This window comes from Chiroxiphia lanceolata, chromosome 27 (genome assembly GCF_009829145.1).
Source record: "Chiroxiphia lanceolata isolate bChiLan1 chromosome 27, bChiLan1.pri, whole genome shotgun sequence".
NCBI lineage: Eukaryota > Metazoa > Chordata > Aves > Passeriformes > Pipridae > Chiroxiphia > Chiroxiphia lanceolata.
Genome location: NC_045663.1, coordinates 5,758,497 through 5,777,286, shown reverse-complemented (window position 1 = coordinate 5,777,286; position 18,790 = coordinate 5,758,497). Strand labels below are relative to the sequence as shown.

Genomic DNA, 18,790 nt, shown 5'->3' with positions numbered 1-18,790 from the left:
CAGGGCGGAGAGCAGCCAAGGCTGGGAGAGCTGGGAGAGGTGCAGCCAGGGCTGCTGCCTTGGGAATCCTTGAGGCTGGAGCTGCTCCTGGGGCAGCCCAGGGCTGTGTGACATTCCCACAGTGGGAAGGGGATGGAAGGTCTCACCCTTACCCTGTGCTGAGGAACCTGTGCCAGAGCTCTGGGCTCTGTTTTGGGCTTGGGACAAGGTCGGGCATGTTCTGGGAGCAGTGGAGACTCCCCCAAATCCCGTGGGAGCAGATGGGGAGCACTTGCACCTCTCCTGCTCTGGCCTGTTTCCCCTCACATGAACCAACGTAAAGTCCAATGTATTAAGGGACATCAGAGCCTTCCCCCACCGTCCTGTCCTTAAAACGATTCCCTTTTCCTTAGCTTTTCACCTCCCCCTGCAGCCAAGGGCATCACCAGCTTTGGTGCTCCTAATGGGAAACATTTTCCATGAGGAGGTGCCACAGTGTCATCCCTGGAGAAGCAACACAGCAACCAAAAACCACTTGAAGTTTTACTTTTCCATCTTACTTTATTTCACTTTTTCTAGAAAATTCCTCCATAGTTCCACAAATTTAACAAAAAGTTTAAAATTCAGGACCAACAATCCTGTAACGTATTACAAACATGAGTTTTGTTTTTTTTTTATTTGTTTTTTAAATCTTGCAGTTAGTCTTGGGCCAGCTGCATTTCTTACAGCTGAGTGAAGAACTCATCTCCCAACACAACTTTTAAAATCCTCAAGTGACGAGGTATTTAATACCTCGGCTCTAGGCAGAAATACAATTAAAAATTCTCTAGAAGTTGAAGTACTTACATTTTTTTCTTTAGGAGTGCAAACTCATCTTGTCAGTTTTTGATGGCTATTTCATGCCCCAGGGAAGCCACACCGAATGATTTGGGTCCTTTTGAGCACTAATACCTGTCCAGGTGCACCAGGGGTGGCCACAGCATCACCCCTGGGTGAGCAGAAAGGAGCCTCATCCGAGCACAAGGGGCTCCAGTGCATCCCCAATGGAAAATCCGTGGAACCAGAGCGACTCGGGCACCTCCAGAAGGGACGTTCCAACCTCTCTCACCATCAAACACATTCCAAGATCTGACAAAAAAACCTGCTTCTGGATTGTTGCATCAATTGCTTGGCTGGTTCTGATGCTCCCACTGCACCCAGCAATCCCACGGGTGGCAGAGTCATTGCACTTCCATGGATTCAGCCTGACCGCAGCCGGCCGCGCTACCTACAGCTCCCAGACTCCGGCTAGACTTTGGCTCCAGCCTTCTTTCCTTTCCTCTTTTTTTAATTTTTCCTCTTTTAATACATGTCAGTAATGAAAGCCTCAAGGCTTAATACACAGCAGACCAGGACCCAGGACAACGCTCCCGGCCCCTCTTCTGCCCTTGGATCTGACGGCCAAGGACGACGAGGAGCTGAGTCCTGATCTCACCTCCAACACGAATCAAGTCACAGCAACTCTGGAAGCCTTCAGGGCTGAGCAGCACCTATTTGTGCCACCAGCAACATGATGAAGGACATGGAAAAGTAACAGAGTCCTGCCTGTTTTCCTTGGAAAAACCATTATGGCTACAAGTCAATTTGGGATTTTCTTTTTTTTTTTTTTCCTTTTTTTTAACAACGCAAGCTACGACACATCCTCGAGGACCTGAAGCAATGCCTGCAGCAGCACTGCCCCCTCCTTCCTAGAGTACAATAATCCATCCATGCTCTCAAGAGTGACACAAGAACAAACACTTTATCCACAAAAACCTGTACACGGCCTGTTCAGCACAGCGTTCAGCCAGCCTATAGGGAATCTACACAGGGAACTCCAAGGGGACACAAGATGAGGCCCAAATCTGACCATCCTTTGCTTGTAGAGTCATTCCTCCTGTGCTCCCCAACGCTACTACATACCCCAAAAAACAACAACTGTAGAACAACTAAGTACTTGCAAGAAACCTTTTTAGTAACAAATCAGCATGTGCACACAATGGAGAACTATTGCTGGGGGACAATCCTACCTCGGGTTCTCAGGGGGAATTATAAACAGTCTAAAAAAATCCACGTGTAAAATACTTCTTATGAAAACCAAACCAAAGCCCTCTCAATGCTCAGCAGATTTCATCAAGAAAGTCACTTCCAGGACAGGACGATGCCGTGGCCGCGAGCCCTGGGCGCTTCCAGCCACATTCAGGAACACGCTCCCACGTGTTCTTGGACTGGCTGGGAGCTGGGTGACCATGTGGATGTTGACTGAGAAGGGGCAGGAGGGAGGTGGCACCTCTGGTCCCCCATGGGGCACCTCTGGAGGCCATGGATAGTCCCAGAAGTGCTGCGACACAGAGCTGTGGGAGCGCCAAACCCCGCTGGAGAGAGTCAGCAAAGAGATCTGAAGCCACCACGGCTGCTCCTCTGCTTTGGGGACAGGACAGTGCCACCAACCCCCCCTTCCATGGCAGTGCCAGGGAGCCCAGTGTGGGGCACAAAGCTGTGCCACAGATCCAACAGAGACATGAGGGGTTCGCAAGTACCCACCACAGGGTCTGTGGTCACCGTCCTCCACCACGGCACATCCCAGCTCCCGCTCTTCTCACTGTCCTCCACCTCCTCAGGGCTCCTATCCAGGCTTGGCATCGTCCATCAAGAAAGAAAACAGCTGAGATCACTGGTGTGACAGGGTTTGCACCTGGCATGAGCTTGAATTTTTACATATATATATGTGTGTGTGTGTGTGTGTGTGTGTGTGTACACACACACAACAACACATGAAAGGTGGTAGAACGACAAAATTAATGGGAATCAGGTCAACATGACCCAACTCAAACAAGCTTATCATCATATTGCCACTTCAGTTGATTAGTTGCAACATTTCCATGATAAAGAAAGGGGGATAACCCAAAACAAGGGACAGCAAACCTGGAACGGTGCAACCCCCCCGGGATCACCCCTGCTCCCTCGCTGCCTGTGCCCCGTTTGGCAAAAGCTTTACACCCCCCCCCTTGGAAAAATGAGCAATTCCTTGGAAAATACTGAATTTTAGGGACCAGGAGCATAACATAGCTTTGATGGAGGCAGCGGGATTCCTGCACATCCACCTGGACAACACTTGGAGGTCAATACTAGTTTGACTAGAAATATAGGAGAGGTTCTGGATTAGTGTTTATGTTTCCTGCCTTTTCCTGCACAGGCAGAGGGGCGGCAGAGGGAGGAGGAAACAAACCTGACTCCACTTGTGTTTTTACATCAGCATCTCCCAGGTGTGTCCAAAGACCAAGTTCTCCCTTGTTTTGGTTTTCCCAAAGTACAGCAACTACTATTGGGGCCACTGTAGGAGATTCCTCTTTGAGAACACAGGACAAAACCAAATCACATGTTTTGGCAAAGTTATCCAACACTGACAAATGGAAAAGACGAGGGGTGAGCCCCTTCTGGAGCGTGGGATATGTGGAGGTTGCTGTCCAGCTTCCTTACACTACAAATTATCCACAAGAGGCAACTAACAAACGAGTCAAATCTTATTAAGCGCCTTCTCCTGCCAGAGCCATTAAAAAAAACAACAGAAAAACACACCCTTAAGATCATAAGACCCAACTAGGCCCTTCTTATACATACAGTACATACATATATATAATATATATATAAAATATACAGCTTACAGTTTTGGAGTCCTATTACAGTTAAAGCAGACTGAAAGGAGTGGGACTTTGTTTAGGAGCTCAGATCAACAAACATCTCCAAACCCCACTGGGAGACAGCAGATTCCAGAGGCCTCTTCAGCGAGCACAGGGAGCTGGGGGTCCTGTTCCCACTGGGAGCTGAGTTACAGCAGTGCTCTGGACTGAACCGTGGCAGGACCACTGGCAATTCCCAACTGGAATCCATCCCCTCTCCTCTGCAGTAGACCAGCAGGATCCTGGGAAGCCTCCTCTGTCACCAGTCTCTTTGTAAAAGCCAATCTGGTTTGGCAGAGTTGCAGGGATCAGGACACACAGGGGCTGCTCCCGAGGTTTGGTGATGGAAAAAACATCATCCACACTTCCTCGGATCTCAGAGACACCTGAAAATGTGCTCTTGAAACATGAGTTGCTTGAAGTAAAAACCAAAAAAGGTTTGTGCAGCGAAGTGCAGCTCGTCTGCTCTGCCTGGGGCCTGGTCCAGCCTCCACACGAAGCCAGGGAGGGCAGACTCAGCAAGACGGGCGCTGGTTTGAAGCCTACGAGAAAGTGCAGCTGGCTGAGCGTTCCTAGAGCATGGTTGTTCTCTAAGGCAGTGCTTTGGGGGAGGCAGGAGGATAAGAAGGCCTAGTTCCATGGGTTTTCCTGGTACCAATGAAGGGGGTTTCTGTTTTCAGAGCAGCCTGCTTCCCTCAGGCCAAGCGTCATGTGGCCACCGCCTCCAGGTAGCTCTGCAGCTTGCGGACGGTCGTCTCATCCAGGGAGAAGAGGTCAAAGTCAAAGGTTGTGTTGGTGACGTTGAAATGCCCGGTTTCCTCAATGAGATTCACGATCTGGGCAGGAAAGGGGACAGGAAGGATGTACAGAGACCTCACCAGGGGTAGGCACAACAGAGACAGCAGGTATGCAGAACCCACCCAGTCCTCTCCCATCCCTTTGGGACAGCCTCAGAGATGAGGATGTCTCGCAACAGGAAGGGAATTCTCTCCCAAAAAAGCAAAATAGCTCCTCCTACATGCCTGACTAGCTCAGTCTGGACAGTGATGTGGGCATATTTCTTTCCTTTTAACCACAGAATCATGGAATATCCTGAGTTGGAAGGGACCCACAGGGATCATCCAGTCCAACCCCTGGCCCTGCCCAGACACCCCAACAATCCCACCCTGTCCCTCAGAGCGTTGTCCAAACGCTCCTGGAGCTCTGGCAGCCTTGGGGTCGTGCCCACTGGCCTGGGGAGCCTGGGCAGTCCCCCAGCACCCTGTGGGGGAAGAACCTTTCCCTGAGATCCATCCCAACCCTCCAGCACAGTTCAAGCCGTTCCCTGGGTCCTGTCCCTGGTCCCAGAGCAGAGCTCAGTGTCTGTCCCTCTGCCTCCCCTCAGGAGGAAGCTATCAGTCAGACCAAGCTGTCAGTCAGACCAGGAGTTCCCAGCTCTGGGACCACTGCCAGGATGGAGAGTGAAGATGCCCACATCACACTCCTGTATCTTTTCCAACAAAAGCATCACATCCACAGCTGATTTTTATATTTTTTCCTCCATATCTCTGCTTTCAAAGCAAAGCAGACCTTCTCAGGAAGGGTCAAGCATCCCAGGGGTCTGACTGAGACTCTTGGACACACAGATTCCCAGGGAAGAGCAGGTGTCAGGGATCTGTACCTGCTGTAGCACGTTGCGCTCCCGGAGTGCCATGAGTCGCCTGTGGAGCTCCACCAGCTCATCTGTGTAGGCCTGTGCAGGAACAGAAACAGTGACACATGTGGGGTGTTTGAAGGCTGCCCAAGGGACTTCCCTAGTGAGGATCAGAGGAACTTGAGGTCCTTTCAGGAATGCTCCTATTCCAAATTTTTCCCTACAGTGGGAAAGGCAGGATTGTTTATACGCTCAACATGTTAATTGTTTTAATATAAGACTGGTTTGGTTTGCCTTTTTTTTAAATTTTAATTTTATTTAGGCAGCCAACAATAGGTCTGCATCAGCAAAGCTGAACTCATTTAACTCACAGAATCATGGAATCATAGAATGGTTTGGGTTGGGAGGGATCTTAAAGCTCTTCCCATTCCTACCTCCTGCCATGGGCAAGGATACCTTCCCCTATCCCAGGTTGCTTCAACCTGGCCTTGGGCAATTCCAGGGACGGTGCAGTCACAGCTTCTCTGGGCAACCTGTGCCAGGGCCTCACCACCCTCCCAGGGAAGAATTTCTTCCTAATATCCAATCTAAACCTGCCTCCCTGCAGCTTAAGGTCATTCCTCCTTGTCCTGTTACTACATGTGGAAAGTCCCTATCCAATAAGGTCCCTCTCCACATGACACACCTTGTCATACGTTCCCTTCTTCAGGATCTTCTCTGGCTTGTTACAAGACTCTGGGCTTTTCCTTCCAGATGCCTGAGGGTAAAAAAATCCCTAACATTAGGGACAAAATCAGCTCAGACACCAGGGTGGTGTCATGGTTTGGGCACAGAGCACTGAACAGGGAGAAATGACCTGTCTGAGGAGCACAGTGAAATAGGGAAACTTTGGTTCAAGAGAGAACAGTGCAGGAAGCAGGCGGGCAGAAAGCAGGGTTGTGTGGGGAGGGGGATGTCATAGGATGTCATACCTTGTTGTTTGTTGGGGGCAGCTTCTGCCCGGGGGGTGGCTCTCGGCTGGGCGGGCAGGAGTCGGCGCTGTTGTCACTGTCACTGTCACTGAGGCTCAGTCTGGAAAACCACCAGCAGAGAATGAGCATCCCCAGGGAACAGGAACCTCACCCAACTGCCACCTGAACCCCACAGAGCTTCTTTAGCATTCTCTTATTATCATTCTTTATTATTCTCTACTTTATCACAGACTGCTCCGTTGTCTGGGAGAATCGGTCAGTCTGTGATTCCAAGAATCCCAGTTTTCCCAGCTGATGTCATCTCCCATTCCCTGGGCAGGCAGAGCAGGGAGTTTTAGTTACATTACAGCCAATAGTTAGTTCAACTCTGTCATACACACATTCCCTAGAACAATTCAGCACCATTTGATTTTCACAAGCAGCAACTGTTCCTTTCAGGAATTCATCCCAAGATCACCGAGTACCTGTACAGCAGGCTCAGCAATACTGAGCACAAAAATGCTCTTAGTGTTGCTGGTGTGACCTTTGAGATTTCCTATTTATTCTCTATTTATTCTCATTCTTCTTGTGGCCCCACAGATGTACCATGGCAGGTATCCTACCTGTGATGAGCTTGGAAAACTGTCTAAAAAAACACCCTCCCAAGTCTCTCCATTCCTGTTTAGCTGATGATGACAAAGTGCAATAGTGGATATTTGTTTTGGTGAACACCAGCATCACTTGAAATTTGCAGCTGCTACGTGGGCCAAGCATTTGGGTTAAAACATTCAGCCTGAGACTCTGGGTTTTGGCTATAACAGCATTTCCTGAGGGGAGAAGGATGAAATTCAACTATTCGCAAGGATTGAAGCAGGAAACAGCTGTAGCTGAGTCCCAGAGGAGGGGAGTAGAACTGTCAGTACACATGGTGGGCACAGACTGACTCTTCTGCTCTGTCTGTCACCAGCAGCTAGAGCAGCACACACGTCGAATCCCTGCAGATCAAAGGTGTCACACCCATTCAGCTCAGCAGAGATCTGAGGGTGACAATGAGGTGAGTGTTTGAAGGGGTTCACTCACTAACAGTTGCCAGCCCAGCCCAGCACTCCCCAGTGCCTTCCTCTCTTTGAGCTCCTCACCCCACTCTGGTCTCACCAGCCCTGTGTCCCCACCCCGCGCTAAGTGACCACACATCTGCCCTCCCTGCCCTCTCACACACAGCTCCATCCTTTGATTCCTCTCTCTAAATGGAGGAGGGCACCCAAAAATACCAAACACAAGAGGGCAAAAAGCCAAACAAACATCTTTCTTCCGGATTTGTTACCACCTGGAATCCCGGCTGACTGGGTTTGCTTTGACTGCTGCCTCCTCCCCAGAGGAACTGTCGTCATCATCTGACTCCTCCGACTGCAGATCCTCCACCATGGAGCGCAGGGGGCCTGGGGGCACAGGGGAGACAGGAATTCAGCACCAGGACCCATGTAGCAACTCCATCCCAGCTCCAAACTGGGATAATTACTGAGATACATCCCAGATTTCCCAGTGAGATGTCACTGGTTGTATCGCTTTGCACAAAGCTGTTGGTAAAGGACACTGTGTCCCAGGTTCGAAGCTAAAGCAGAGCTGGCAAACTTTACAACTCCCTCCCCCCAAATCCTCCCACTCCCTTCCCAAATGAAAACAAAAAGACACATTTTTTCATGTGTTTGGGGCTGATTCAAATGCCACTTGAGACAGTATTTGTAGCAACAGAGCTTTTGCTACAGTTAGAACAGCTACTATTGCCACAGTTTATCTCTCTGGGTTATCAGTGGAGGAATCTGAGAAAGGAGCTATTCCACACTTGCAAAGTGATGAATGGCACATTTATAATTTTTAATAAAACATAGATGAGGTTGGAGAACTGTTCTGGTGACTTTACAGATCAGGCAGCAGCAACACATTTATAAACCGAGGCAGAAACCAAAGCCAACAGGGAAAGAACCAAATCCACAGGGATTCCCTAGTCATAAATTAGCTGCCAAAAGAAGAAAAATACTTGTTCATGTTTATGTTGTGATATTATTGCCTTTTCTTGCTGAAGCATCACAGCTCCAACACATGGCTGCATGCAAGGAACTGTATGAACCTTACCGAGAGTACTGAAAAAGCAGATTTAATTCTCTTGAGCCTTTTAAGGTTACGCAAGGGAGGTTTTAACAAATTGTTATTTCTTGCAACACACCTTGACTGTGGTTCTGAGACGGCTCGAAATCAGAGTCAGAGCTGGAGTCGGAGCTGGAGCTGGAGTTGGAAGGGCTGGACTGGACAGACTTTACCCCCCATAAAAGGGAATAAAAGAAAAAGAATCTTAATCTTTCTAATCCAGAAAACCAGAGCACAAAGCACAGTGAGAACAGGAGAATTGGAGCACTCTACAACATCACACAGCACTGAATGCAGTTCTTGGGATTACAGAAGTGTGAGGGGAATAAAATAAAACCAACATTTAAGAAAGTTTGGCAGGATGCAGCTCAGCACTCCTGGGAGCAGCATCAAGGGCTCCCCCCAAAACCCTGCAAGCCACCCGTTCCAAATACCCTCAAGTGATGAAATACAGCAGCTGAAAAATGTTTAAGTGAAAACCCCTTACTATGAAGTGGAAAGATGATCAGCACAGAACCCAGAACAAAGCCGTCTTTATCAAAGCCCTCTTAAAACATGTATTTATTGTACCCACCAACTTTCCTCTGAACACCTTGGACTGGTCACTGAACATGGAATCATAGCCATGGAATGGTTTGGGTTGGAAGGGACCTTAAAAATCATCTCATTCCATCCCCTGCCATGGGCAGGGACACCCCCCACTAGCCCAGGTGGCTCCAAGTCCCGTCCAACCTGGCCTTGGACATTTCCAGGGATGCGGTAGCCACAGCTGCTCTGGGCAACCTGTGCCAGGGCCTCCCCACCCTCACAATAAAGAATTTTTTCTCAATATCCCATCTAAATATACTCTCTGTCAGTTTGAAGCCATTCCCCCTTGTCCTGTTACTCCAGACACTTGTAAATAGCCTCTCTCCACCTTCCTTGTAGGCTCCCTTCAGTTCCTGGAAGGCCACAATTAAGTCACCCCAAAGCCTTCTCTTCTCCAGGCTGGACAATCCCAATTCTCTCAGCCTTTCCTCATAGGCAGGAAGAGATGTCTATTCTAACTAGCTCAATTGACTCCAAATTACTTCTGAATTATTATTATACTCTCAAACCAGTTGTTTTTACACCAACTTCAATTTGATTGTGAAACATCCCAGTGACCAGCTAAATAAACTCTTGTGAACCCAACTCCTCTGTCAACATTGGTCAGAAATGCCAGGAACATCCTGTGCAGTAAGAGGGAATGAAGAGGAAAATGAACTATTGAAAACAGCAGCATCCAGACAGGGAGTTTGGGTGCTCCATGTGCTGTTAATCGTAAATCCATATTAAATCAGACACTGTACAGCGACCACCTGCGTTACCTTGAGGGGCCGCCAGGGGACAGCAGAGGCCACGGCAACGCCTTCGGCCCCAAAACGGCTCCTGAAATCCCTTAAAAGCATGGGGGGGGGGGTGGTACTTATCAGGTTCTAAAGATTCTCAACGTACTGTAATATCTTGCCTTTTTTTTAAATTAATTCTATGGAATTAGCGTTTCAATTTCACTGCTTCATTCCCAGGAATCTGTCTGTTACTTCCACTACCAAATCCTGATCCTATTGAAGAATCACACATTCTCATTGATCAATCAGCTTTCTCACAGGAAAGGTTAATGCTATAAAAACAACATGAAAGGTAGAAAGAGGCACATCAGCAGCTCTGGGCACTAGTAAGTGTAAGTGGCAGCAGGACTTTCTATCCCAATACCAGCTTTCCCTGTAATTTATCACAGAATCCCAGAATCATTTATGTTGGAAGAGACCTCCAAGGTTATCCAGTCCAACCTGTGACTGATCCCCCACCTTGTCATCCAGCCCAGAGCACTGAGTGCCACGTCCAGTCGTTCCCTGGACACCTCCAGGGATGGGGACTCCAAATCTCCTTGGGCAGCACCTTCCAATGGCTGACCACCCTTTCCAAGAAGAAATTCCTCCTGATGTCCAACCTCAACCTCCCCTGGCACAGCTTGAGGCCGTTTCCTCTTGTCCTGTCCCTTGTTCCCTGGGAGCAGAGCCAGACCCATCTCCCCCCCTGGCTCCCCCCCTCCTGTCTCAGGAGACTGAGAAGGTCCCCTCTGAGCCTCCCTTTCTCCAGGTTGAGCCCCCTCAGCTCCCTCAGCTGCTCCTGGTGCTCCAGACCCTTCTCCAGCTCTGTTCCCTTCTCTGGACACTCTCCAGCCCCTCAATGTCTTTCCTGGGGTGAGGGGCCCAGAACTGGACACAGCACTCGAGGTGTGGCCTCTCCAGTGCCCAGCACAGAGGGACAATCTCTGCCCTGGTCCTGCTGCCACACCATCACCCAAGTATTGGCAAGGGTTTCCTTTATTCCACTGTAAGAAGAGGGGGAAATGTGCCAAAAAGGGTATTACAATCCTTGGGAATGGTTCAGGAGCAAAGGAGGATAATTTAACAATTCCCATATCAGATCTACTGGCATATTGCAGCAGCACTGGTTGTTTAAAGAAATCACAACATGAGAGTAGAGAGAACAGGTTGCCCAGAGCAGCTGTGGCTGCCCCATCCCTGGAAGTGTCCAAGGCCAGGCTGGATGGGGCTTGGAGAAACCTGGGTAGTGGAAGGTGTCCCTGCCCATGGCAGGGGGTGGAATGGGATGAGCTTTAAGGTCACTCACAACCCAAACCATTCTGGGATTCTGTGAATATGTTCAAGCTAAGGGAGCACAGCTCCTGTGTCTTACCACAATCTTACATCCCTCATTCCTGATAATCTGCAGCTCTTCCCTTAAAATGATTTAACAGGATGCAAGAAGCAGAAGTTGGAAGTTCTAAGGATCCTGTTTCTCCTTCTGCCATTAACCCCATAAAGCTCTTTAAGGCACGAGGAGGATCCAGCTGGACATGCTCCGTGTGCTCCGGCTGCAGCGACTGTCACTGGGATGTGACAAAAGCACACGTCGACAATGGAAAAAAGCAATCCTGCCTCTCATCCCAGCCTCTCCCTTTCGTCAGCGTTCAGGCAGCCAAGTATGAGGCCAGTTCAGGGAACTGGACTTGATGGGGGAAGGAAAAAAAAAAGGGAAAAAAAAAAAAAAAGAAGAGAAAGGACAAGTAAATGCTGAAAAAAAGTTGAAATGGCATGAGAAATTCCTTTATCCCACTGCAGACCCTGGAGATCTCAGGCCAGGAGCAAGGCTGTTCCTTAAGATGTCAACCTGGAGCCTTCATGGAGTTGCAGCCTCGGAGGTTGTTGCACAATCCCTTGGCTGCAGCAGCAAAGCTGATTTAAGAGTTTCCGGGCCCTGGTCCACCTCCAGCTGCTCCTTCACTTTAGTGGCTTCACACACGGCTCGGCTGTGCCAGGACAAACCACGGAGCAAAACGGCAGCACTGGGAGCAAGGAGAGCCCCCAGGGTGAGAAAGGAACTCCAAGAGGCTGCTTTTAGGGAGTTGGGCCCCTCAGCTTCAGTTCCACAGAAACCTAAGCAGCTCTGACTGACAGCTGCCATGACTCCAAGTATTCCTGCCCTCCTGTCCCGGGTCTGCACTCCAATCCCTCTATCCAGTATCCAACAGACACAGGAGCTGGTGCAAAGGAGGACACGGAGGCACAGAGAGCTCAGGGGGTCAGGACAGGGCTGTGGACCCAGAGCCACAGGCCGTGGTTTCCTGGGACACTTGGAGCAGCACTATCAGCTTTCAGCTGCCTGGGATCGTGAGGGGATGGATGACACCTAAGGAATAATGAAGTACAGGACACTCAGGGATCACCAGAGCACAGTGAGGGCTGTGTATCTGGAACTGAAATGAGGGGTTTGCACTTCAGGTATAAAGCTAGAAGTGGAGAGGAGCTGCCTCTTCTAATGCCCAACCTACACATTTCATCCATCTGGGAAACGAAATCCTAAAATCCCACAATGCTTTGGGTTAAAAGGGACCTTAAGGCTCATCTTGTTCCACCCCCTGCCATGGGCACGGACACCTTCCACCAGACCAGGCTGCTCCAAGCCCAATCTGGCCTGGAACACTTCCAGGGTTGTTATTTCTCTGCAGAGTAACTGGAATTAACACTTCCCCAATAAACTCTTGCAGTGGGAATCCCACAGAAAAAAATCCTTCCTGATATAAATACATCAGCACTTCTGCATCGCAGTGCTGATTAATCCTAATACAAATTGTCCCTACACAGATTTAGTTCCAGTAAAACAAATCTTTCTAAAAGTGGTCAGGAGGAAGCAGTCCAAAATTCCAGTTGACATTATCCTGAGAATCCTATACAAGATATATGGTTTCTTTGTAGCAAATATTAAATATACAAGCAAAAAGAGTTTGGATTTAAGTTGTGTCTTTCCCCTCCTACATTTTTTTTTGCCTTCTTTTGGAAAATATTCTTTAGAAGACAGAGGATGAGGAATGTTCTTAGTTGTAAAAAGGAAAAAAATATTTAGACAGCTTTTAAAAATAGTAGCGCAAGAACATAATTTGTTTTATGTTTTACAACACAATTTATTTAGATTTGGTGGCATGTGGTTGTATTTTGAGCTTCAGCCAATAGCGCATTTCTTACAGGTCATGTCAGGAAGAGGGGTTTTATTCACATTTTAATACTGTTGGGTACAAAAATGAAATTATTTCCTCCATTTCTGAATTAAGACCACATTCAAAAACATTATGTTATCACAAGTAGGTAGAAAGTCTCTATATCTACTGTAGCTCTGTAAATGTCACTGCAAGGGATGAATGAGGGATGAACCTTAAACTCTGACTTCTAGGTAATTCTTGCCTGCAGATAACTCTAAATAAAGCAGGTACCTGAAACAGGAGGTAAACCAGGTAGGGGGAATGATTAATACCGACAGGATTCTCCAAAAGGAGTTTTATTGAGGTACCCAGGCTAAGCATTTACCAACCTGCTTCTCTATCTCCTCTGAGAGAATATTTTTAACATCTCTTCAGGCAGGGATTTAACAGCACCTTTCCAAACTCTGATAAAGGATAAATCCCTACTCACCTCTGACTTGAAAGAAGTTTCATCCTCTGAATTTGACTCCTCCATTTCCACAGGCTTTTTGACCTCCTTGGCCTCGCTCTCGGATTTTACCTTCTCCACTTTGGCATTCATCTTCTCCTTGGTTTGTTTCTTCTCTGGATATGAGGAAGACGAGGTTCTGGGAGATGTCCCCAGGATGTTCTTCACCCCTTTGGAGCTACTCTTTTTTTGTTTTTTGGCACTAGGCTTTGGTGACTCCACGTTGGAGGGCCTCTTGCTGGAAGACTTTAACTCCGGCTGTGGCCCCCCCTTTGGGGAAGTGTTTTCCAGTTTGGTCTCCTTCACGGCCAGTTTTGGTTCCTTGAAAGCAGGCTTTTGGAGGTGCCTTCTCCTCCTTAGGCAGTTTGTTCTCAGTTGGTTTCTGGAGGAGTCCTTCAAAGGCTTGTTTTGTTCTCTCTCAAGGTCTTTGGAAGAGTTTTTGCTCTCAGAGTCTTTCCTGGGCCTCTCTCTGTGCTCCTTGGTGACTTTGTGTGGCTTGGATGCTTTGCTGCTTTCCTTGTTTGCCTCCTAAAATTCAGCAACAGAAAACATGCAAGTTGAATATGAAACTCTGCACAGAAGGACAGAACACATCCTCATAAATCACATGGAAATGGTTGTTTCCTGCAGATATCCACCCACTGATCCCTGCAGCGCTTCTCTACCTCCCAGGTAAACATCTACACTTCCCTAAGGCTGATGGACACAAATGGACAGTGGGAACTGTAATATCTGCTTTACCATGGTCCTGTTCCTTTCCAGGATCTATAAAAGGTCTCGAAACACCTGCAGATGTTTAGTTCACATTTAATCTGAATGAAAACACACACGAACCTCTGAGGGAAACCTGGAGGAAGGGAGCAGGAAAATATTGTCTCTTTAGCTACTGGCAATTTTCACCAGACCTCATGTCAGAGCCCTTTATTTCTCTGATGTCTTCTATGTTTCTTAATCCTTCAGCCCTGACCAAAATTAAATCAGCCACTAACAGGTAAGCCATCTTCATTCCGTTTCATAACATCAGAAAGCAGGACTGAAGTGCCAGAAGTGTTTAGAGCCCCAAAGAACATGGATATCAGAATTGAATTACAGTGTAAAAATGAATTGTTGTAATATCTGAGACTGCTCAGGCTGATAAAGTGCATGTAGTCTGCTCCAAAATACCATTGCCTGGGGATTGTTTCTCCCATGTAGAATTATACAAAAATAGCTTCAGTACATAAGTGAAAAAAAGCAAACTTAAGGTTCTTCAGAAGGCTCAGGAACTGGCTACTGCTGGATGCAAACAATCAAATCTGGAAATCACCAGTTTGACCAAGTGCATCATATTTTATGTTCTTTATGTACAGCACTGCCTTGAGCAGTTGTAAGGACAGAGGAAGGGTTGACTCTCCTCTCAGCCTTTCTGCAAAGAAATGTAGGCACTCAGAGCAGGGCTGGACATGGTAGACAGTGAAACATCCACAGAATTCATCCTCAGCACCAGGGATACAATCAGAGAGGATACCATCCACCTTTATCTGCTACAGCAGATCTAGAGGAAGATACAATTCACCAAAAATTCCCAGTCTTGGACATGTAATTTTCTTTTCAAAACTTCCCTGGAGAGAAGTCTATCAAATCATCCAAAAAAGTCTCCTAAATTATGGTAAGTTCCAGACCATTGGCTCCTGAGCTGCAGAGTACAAGAAGGTTTCAGAATTGGAAGCAGCCAGAAACAGCTGCTAAACAAGCCCTCAGCAGCAAGCCCTGAAAGATGTTTTCACCTCAAGGTGACCCAAAAGTGTGCTGCACTGACCTTCGACCCATGGGAGGGCTTGGTCTTCTTGGGATCAGAGAAGGCAGAGAGAGGTATTGTGGGTAACATTGGATAGTCGGGACTTGGCCTTGAAACAGTTTCTGCTCCTTCTGGCATTACCATTACCTGGGGATAAAGAGGAGAGAAATTATGTCTAAGGAAAGTCTCACGGACTATTAACTATTAACACATGATTATGTTAAGCCTCTTGCTCAATTAACACACCATTATTCATCTCTGGAAGGGTTCCCCCCCTGCTTAAAGGCCATAAAAAGATATTGTCTATGGAAGGCTCAGTTTCAAGGCAACTCCTCAAACAGAGCATGTTAAACCCACCAAAAATGAAAGGCAACATGCAATATCAAGTGTCTTTCCCAAAGGGAATGCCAATACTCTGAGCACAGGGAAGGCAATAAAGCTCTGGACAAACTTGTGTGTTCTGTTGTAAATGCTTTTACCCTGAAAAAGGGTAGTGAGATAAATCTGGAAGGAATGAGCAAGACTTCACTGGTTTAGGGGAAGGTGAATTCAGGGGAAAAAAGAAAAATTTAAAAAAAAAAGAAAAACAAAAGAGCAGGGCTTGTGTCTCTCCCTTGACAAGGTCTTAAACACCAGCACTGAGCTCTGTGGAACAATTCCCTTCTTACCTCCCCTATATTGTCAGAATAATTCTGTGGAAAAATTTCCACTAGATAAACGCATCAAAAGTGGTTCACAGTTTGAAATACTTCAGTACACAAGGAATACAGTAATTACTGTGAAAATCCTAGAAAGCAGATGATGTTTCCAGCCCTCCTAGGGCTGAAGTGAGCACCTGTTCCCTGGGCCCAGTACAGAGAAAGCACTGGAAACAGCGTGGAATACCGGGATCTCCGAGATCTACTACTGACCATTTTCCCCACAACTTTCTGACTTTTCCAGAAGAAATTCCTGCCACCAATTGAGACCATCCTGAATAAAACCTTGAACAGAACATTGTGCATTACGGCATAAGGGGTATCTCAGAATACAGCAGAATTATGGATGTGGTTTTGGGTTGGAAGGGACCTTAAATTTAAATATCATCTCATTCCACCCCCTCGCCACGGGCAGGACAACCTTCCAATAGACCAGGTTGCTCCAAGCCCTTTCCAACCTGGCCTTGACATCCTCTGGTTGGTTAAAAACTTCATGCACTTTGTGGCTTGCACTAATTTGCTCAGATTGTAGTTATTTGAGGATCATCCTTTAGTCTATCACTGCATGCTACTTTCTCCAGAGGTAAGGTTCATCCACTGCAGGAGCTCATATCTTATTGTGCCTTCAAGGGTATAGCTATTTTTATCTCCCACACCTGTTTTCACTTTACATTGTATAATTTTTCATTATTTTTTATTATCTAAGCCACAAGCAGCTGATCCCAGGTTTAGGGACCATTTATTGACAGGAAGCCCTAACGATTAAGCTAAACAAAATGAGCAAGGAATAGGCTGAAGTCTCTCCCTTTCCTTGGCTTTTCTGTCCTGATCCAGCTCCTGGCACCAGGAAGGTCCCAGATAACTGATGGACAGCCTCACCATCCACAGCAGATCTCTATTTCCAGAGGGGTTTTAAGTGCTTTGATATTAATGGTCACATTTAAATTGAAAAATGAAGAGTCACCAACCGCACCAGCAAAGGGTTTGTTCTGCTTTAAGTGCTGCAATTGTATAACCAGGAGTGAAAGCTGGCTGGGTCATCCTTTAGATGAACACAGAAAACTGCTTGAAGCCTGAAAAAGAAATTCAGAGCAAACAAGCTCACTCCACAGTTAGCAGACCTCTTAGGATCCCAAATCCCTCTGGCCACTTACCCCTCCAGCCCTAATGAGTTTTGCGCCTGAATTCCTTGGTGGGGTTGTTGAAAGTCAGTTTCTCCCACCGAGATGGTTCACAGGTGGGTTTCCCTCCAAATTAGGAAACAGGTCATATGTGAAACAAACCTTTTTTCGGCTCCTCCTAAAAACAAGAAAGACTTTGGGAGACCGGAAGGAGTTTGGCAAGCAGAGTAAGGCTGAGGATCCAAACAGTCACTCCTGAAAATCCCAAATAAACCACTAAGTGTTGTATACATGGAGTTTTTCATCATGAGATCAGAGAGCTGGAAATGAAACTATTTTGTGCCTGAAGTTAACACAGTGTTCAGTAGGAACTGAGGCATAAAGCTTCCCACTGCAAAAGTAACACACAGGCATGGATTTTGAGTGAAAATTGTCTATTTAAAGCTGTTCAAGCCTTCCCAGAAAAGCAGATTCACAAGGTCTACCCACTATTCTGTTTTCCCCCAAAATTCAGATCCTATCTCCTTTGGGAAGCACTTTTAAGTATCAATATTACAGACAAGCATAATCCTTTTTTTTAGAGAAGGAACAACTTCTGAACTCCCGAGATCTCTATGGGTACCAAGAAAAGATTAAACACAACAGGGAAGAAGACGACTTGGTTTGCAAAATCCTTTTCAATATGCATATTGCAGAGGCTGAATGGGAAGATATCCCAGGCTTTTGAACTTTTCCAAGGGCACTTTCACCCAAGCAGTCCCGAGTTTTTGTATGCACATTGGGGATCATCTGCGCCTCATTGCTTCTGTTCCACCTGCTGCATCTGCAGCACAGAATGGGAACAAACCTCCTCCTTTTTTTTTACCACCACACCCCCCCCCCCAAACTGCAAATATTGCAGGCTGCTTGTGTGCTACAAATACCCACAGGACACTGCCTGGTGTTCTCTTGTATTCCAGCTTGGAAAGTAAATGTGGCAAGAGAGACTCTCCTGCAAAGCCCGGTGAGCCCGGCAGTACCCTCTGTGTTTCCATGAATGCTTCCCACATGCCTCATTCACTGCGCAACATCAAGCAGCTGCACAGCAGCCTTTTCCAGAATTCATATCCAGCAGCTCGATTTCCTGGTGCAGTTGCATTGTTGGATGGGAACAGACGCCGCAGGCTCCCGGCCTGAGCTCCATTAGATTTGCTGAAAATAGGTTAGAGCGTCAAACGGCTTCGGACCACCCCCATTCCTGCTGTTTGCTCCTGCTGCAGAGGCCATTTCTTGGACAAACTACACCTCTCATAATACAAAGGGTGGTAACTACACCTGATTTACACCAAAATCAGCGTCCTGAGCTTATCTGGGAGTCAAGGTTAGTCCTAACCCCCAAACAGGTATCGAGTCTCAGATTAACGGGCTACCAACACCAAGGTCTTCAGAGCTTCTCTTGGGACAGTCTTGAAGAACCCACACCCTCCCAAAAGGGCTCAGTGTCTCCCCAAAGTGTTCAGTGGCCACTAAAACAGATAAATGGGAAGAAAAAGAAAAAACCCTTGCAAAATCCACTGCCCTGTCGTTTCCCTCCCTTCCATGACCATCCTCATTAACAGAATCATTAGCGAGCTCTGCGTGTGTGCTCACTGCAGTCCAAACAGCAGCTGCACAGGGTCTCTCAAAGTCTAATAAACTGAAATGAAGGATGAATAGAAACCCAAATGTGGCCTAATAATGGTTTCTAAAATGCTTTTCCTGGTTTACAAGAGAGTAAATAGATCTTGAATATATTAGC

The 18,790-nt window shown here is 47.2% G+C and overlaps 1 protein-coding gene across 1 annotated transcript in view; it reads right to left on the bottom strand.

Annotated features, from left to right (window-relative positions):
- Nucleotides 1-520: 520 nt before the first annotated feature.
- MLLT1 (MLLT1 super elongation complex subunit) overlaps nucleotides 521-18,790 on the bottom strand; it is a 32,609-nt gene continuing 14,339 nt past the window's right edge. Inside the window, 13 exon segments of the mRNA XM_032712060.1 lie at nucleotides 521-4,513; nucleotides 5,338-5,409; nucleotides 5,996-6,067; nucleotides 6,282-6,381; nucleotides 7,588-7,699; nucleotides 8,485-8,572; nucleotides 13,400-13,754; nucleotides 13,756-13,795; nucleotides 13,798-13,945; nucleotides 15,216-15,341; nucleotides 17,047-17,070; nucleotides 17,072-17,118; nucleotides 17,121-17,185. Coding sequence (XP_032567951.1) covers nucleotides 4,385-4,513; nucleotides 5,338-5,409; nucleotides 5,996-6,067; nucleotides 6,282-6,381; nucleotides 7,588-7,699; nucleotides 8,485-8,572; nucleotides 13,400-13,754; nucleotides 13,756-13,795; nucleotides 13,798-13,945; nucleotides 15,216-15,341; nucleotides 17,047-17,070; nucleotides 17,072-17,118; nucleotides 17,121-17,185 — 1,378 coding nt within the window. The 3' untranslated portion in view covers nucleotides 521-4,384.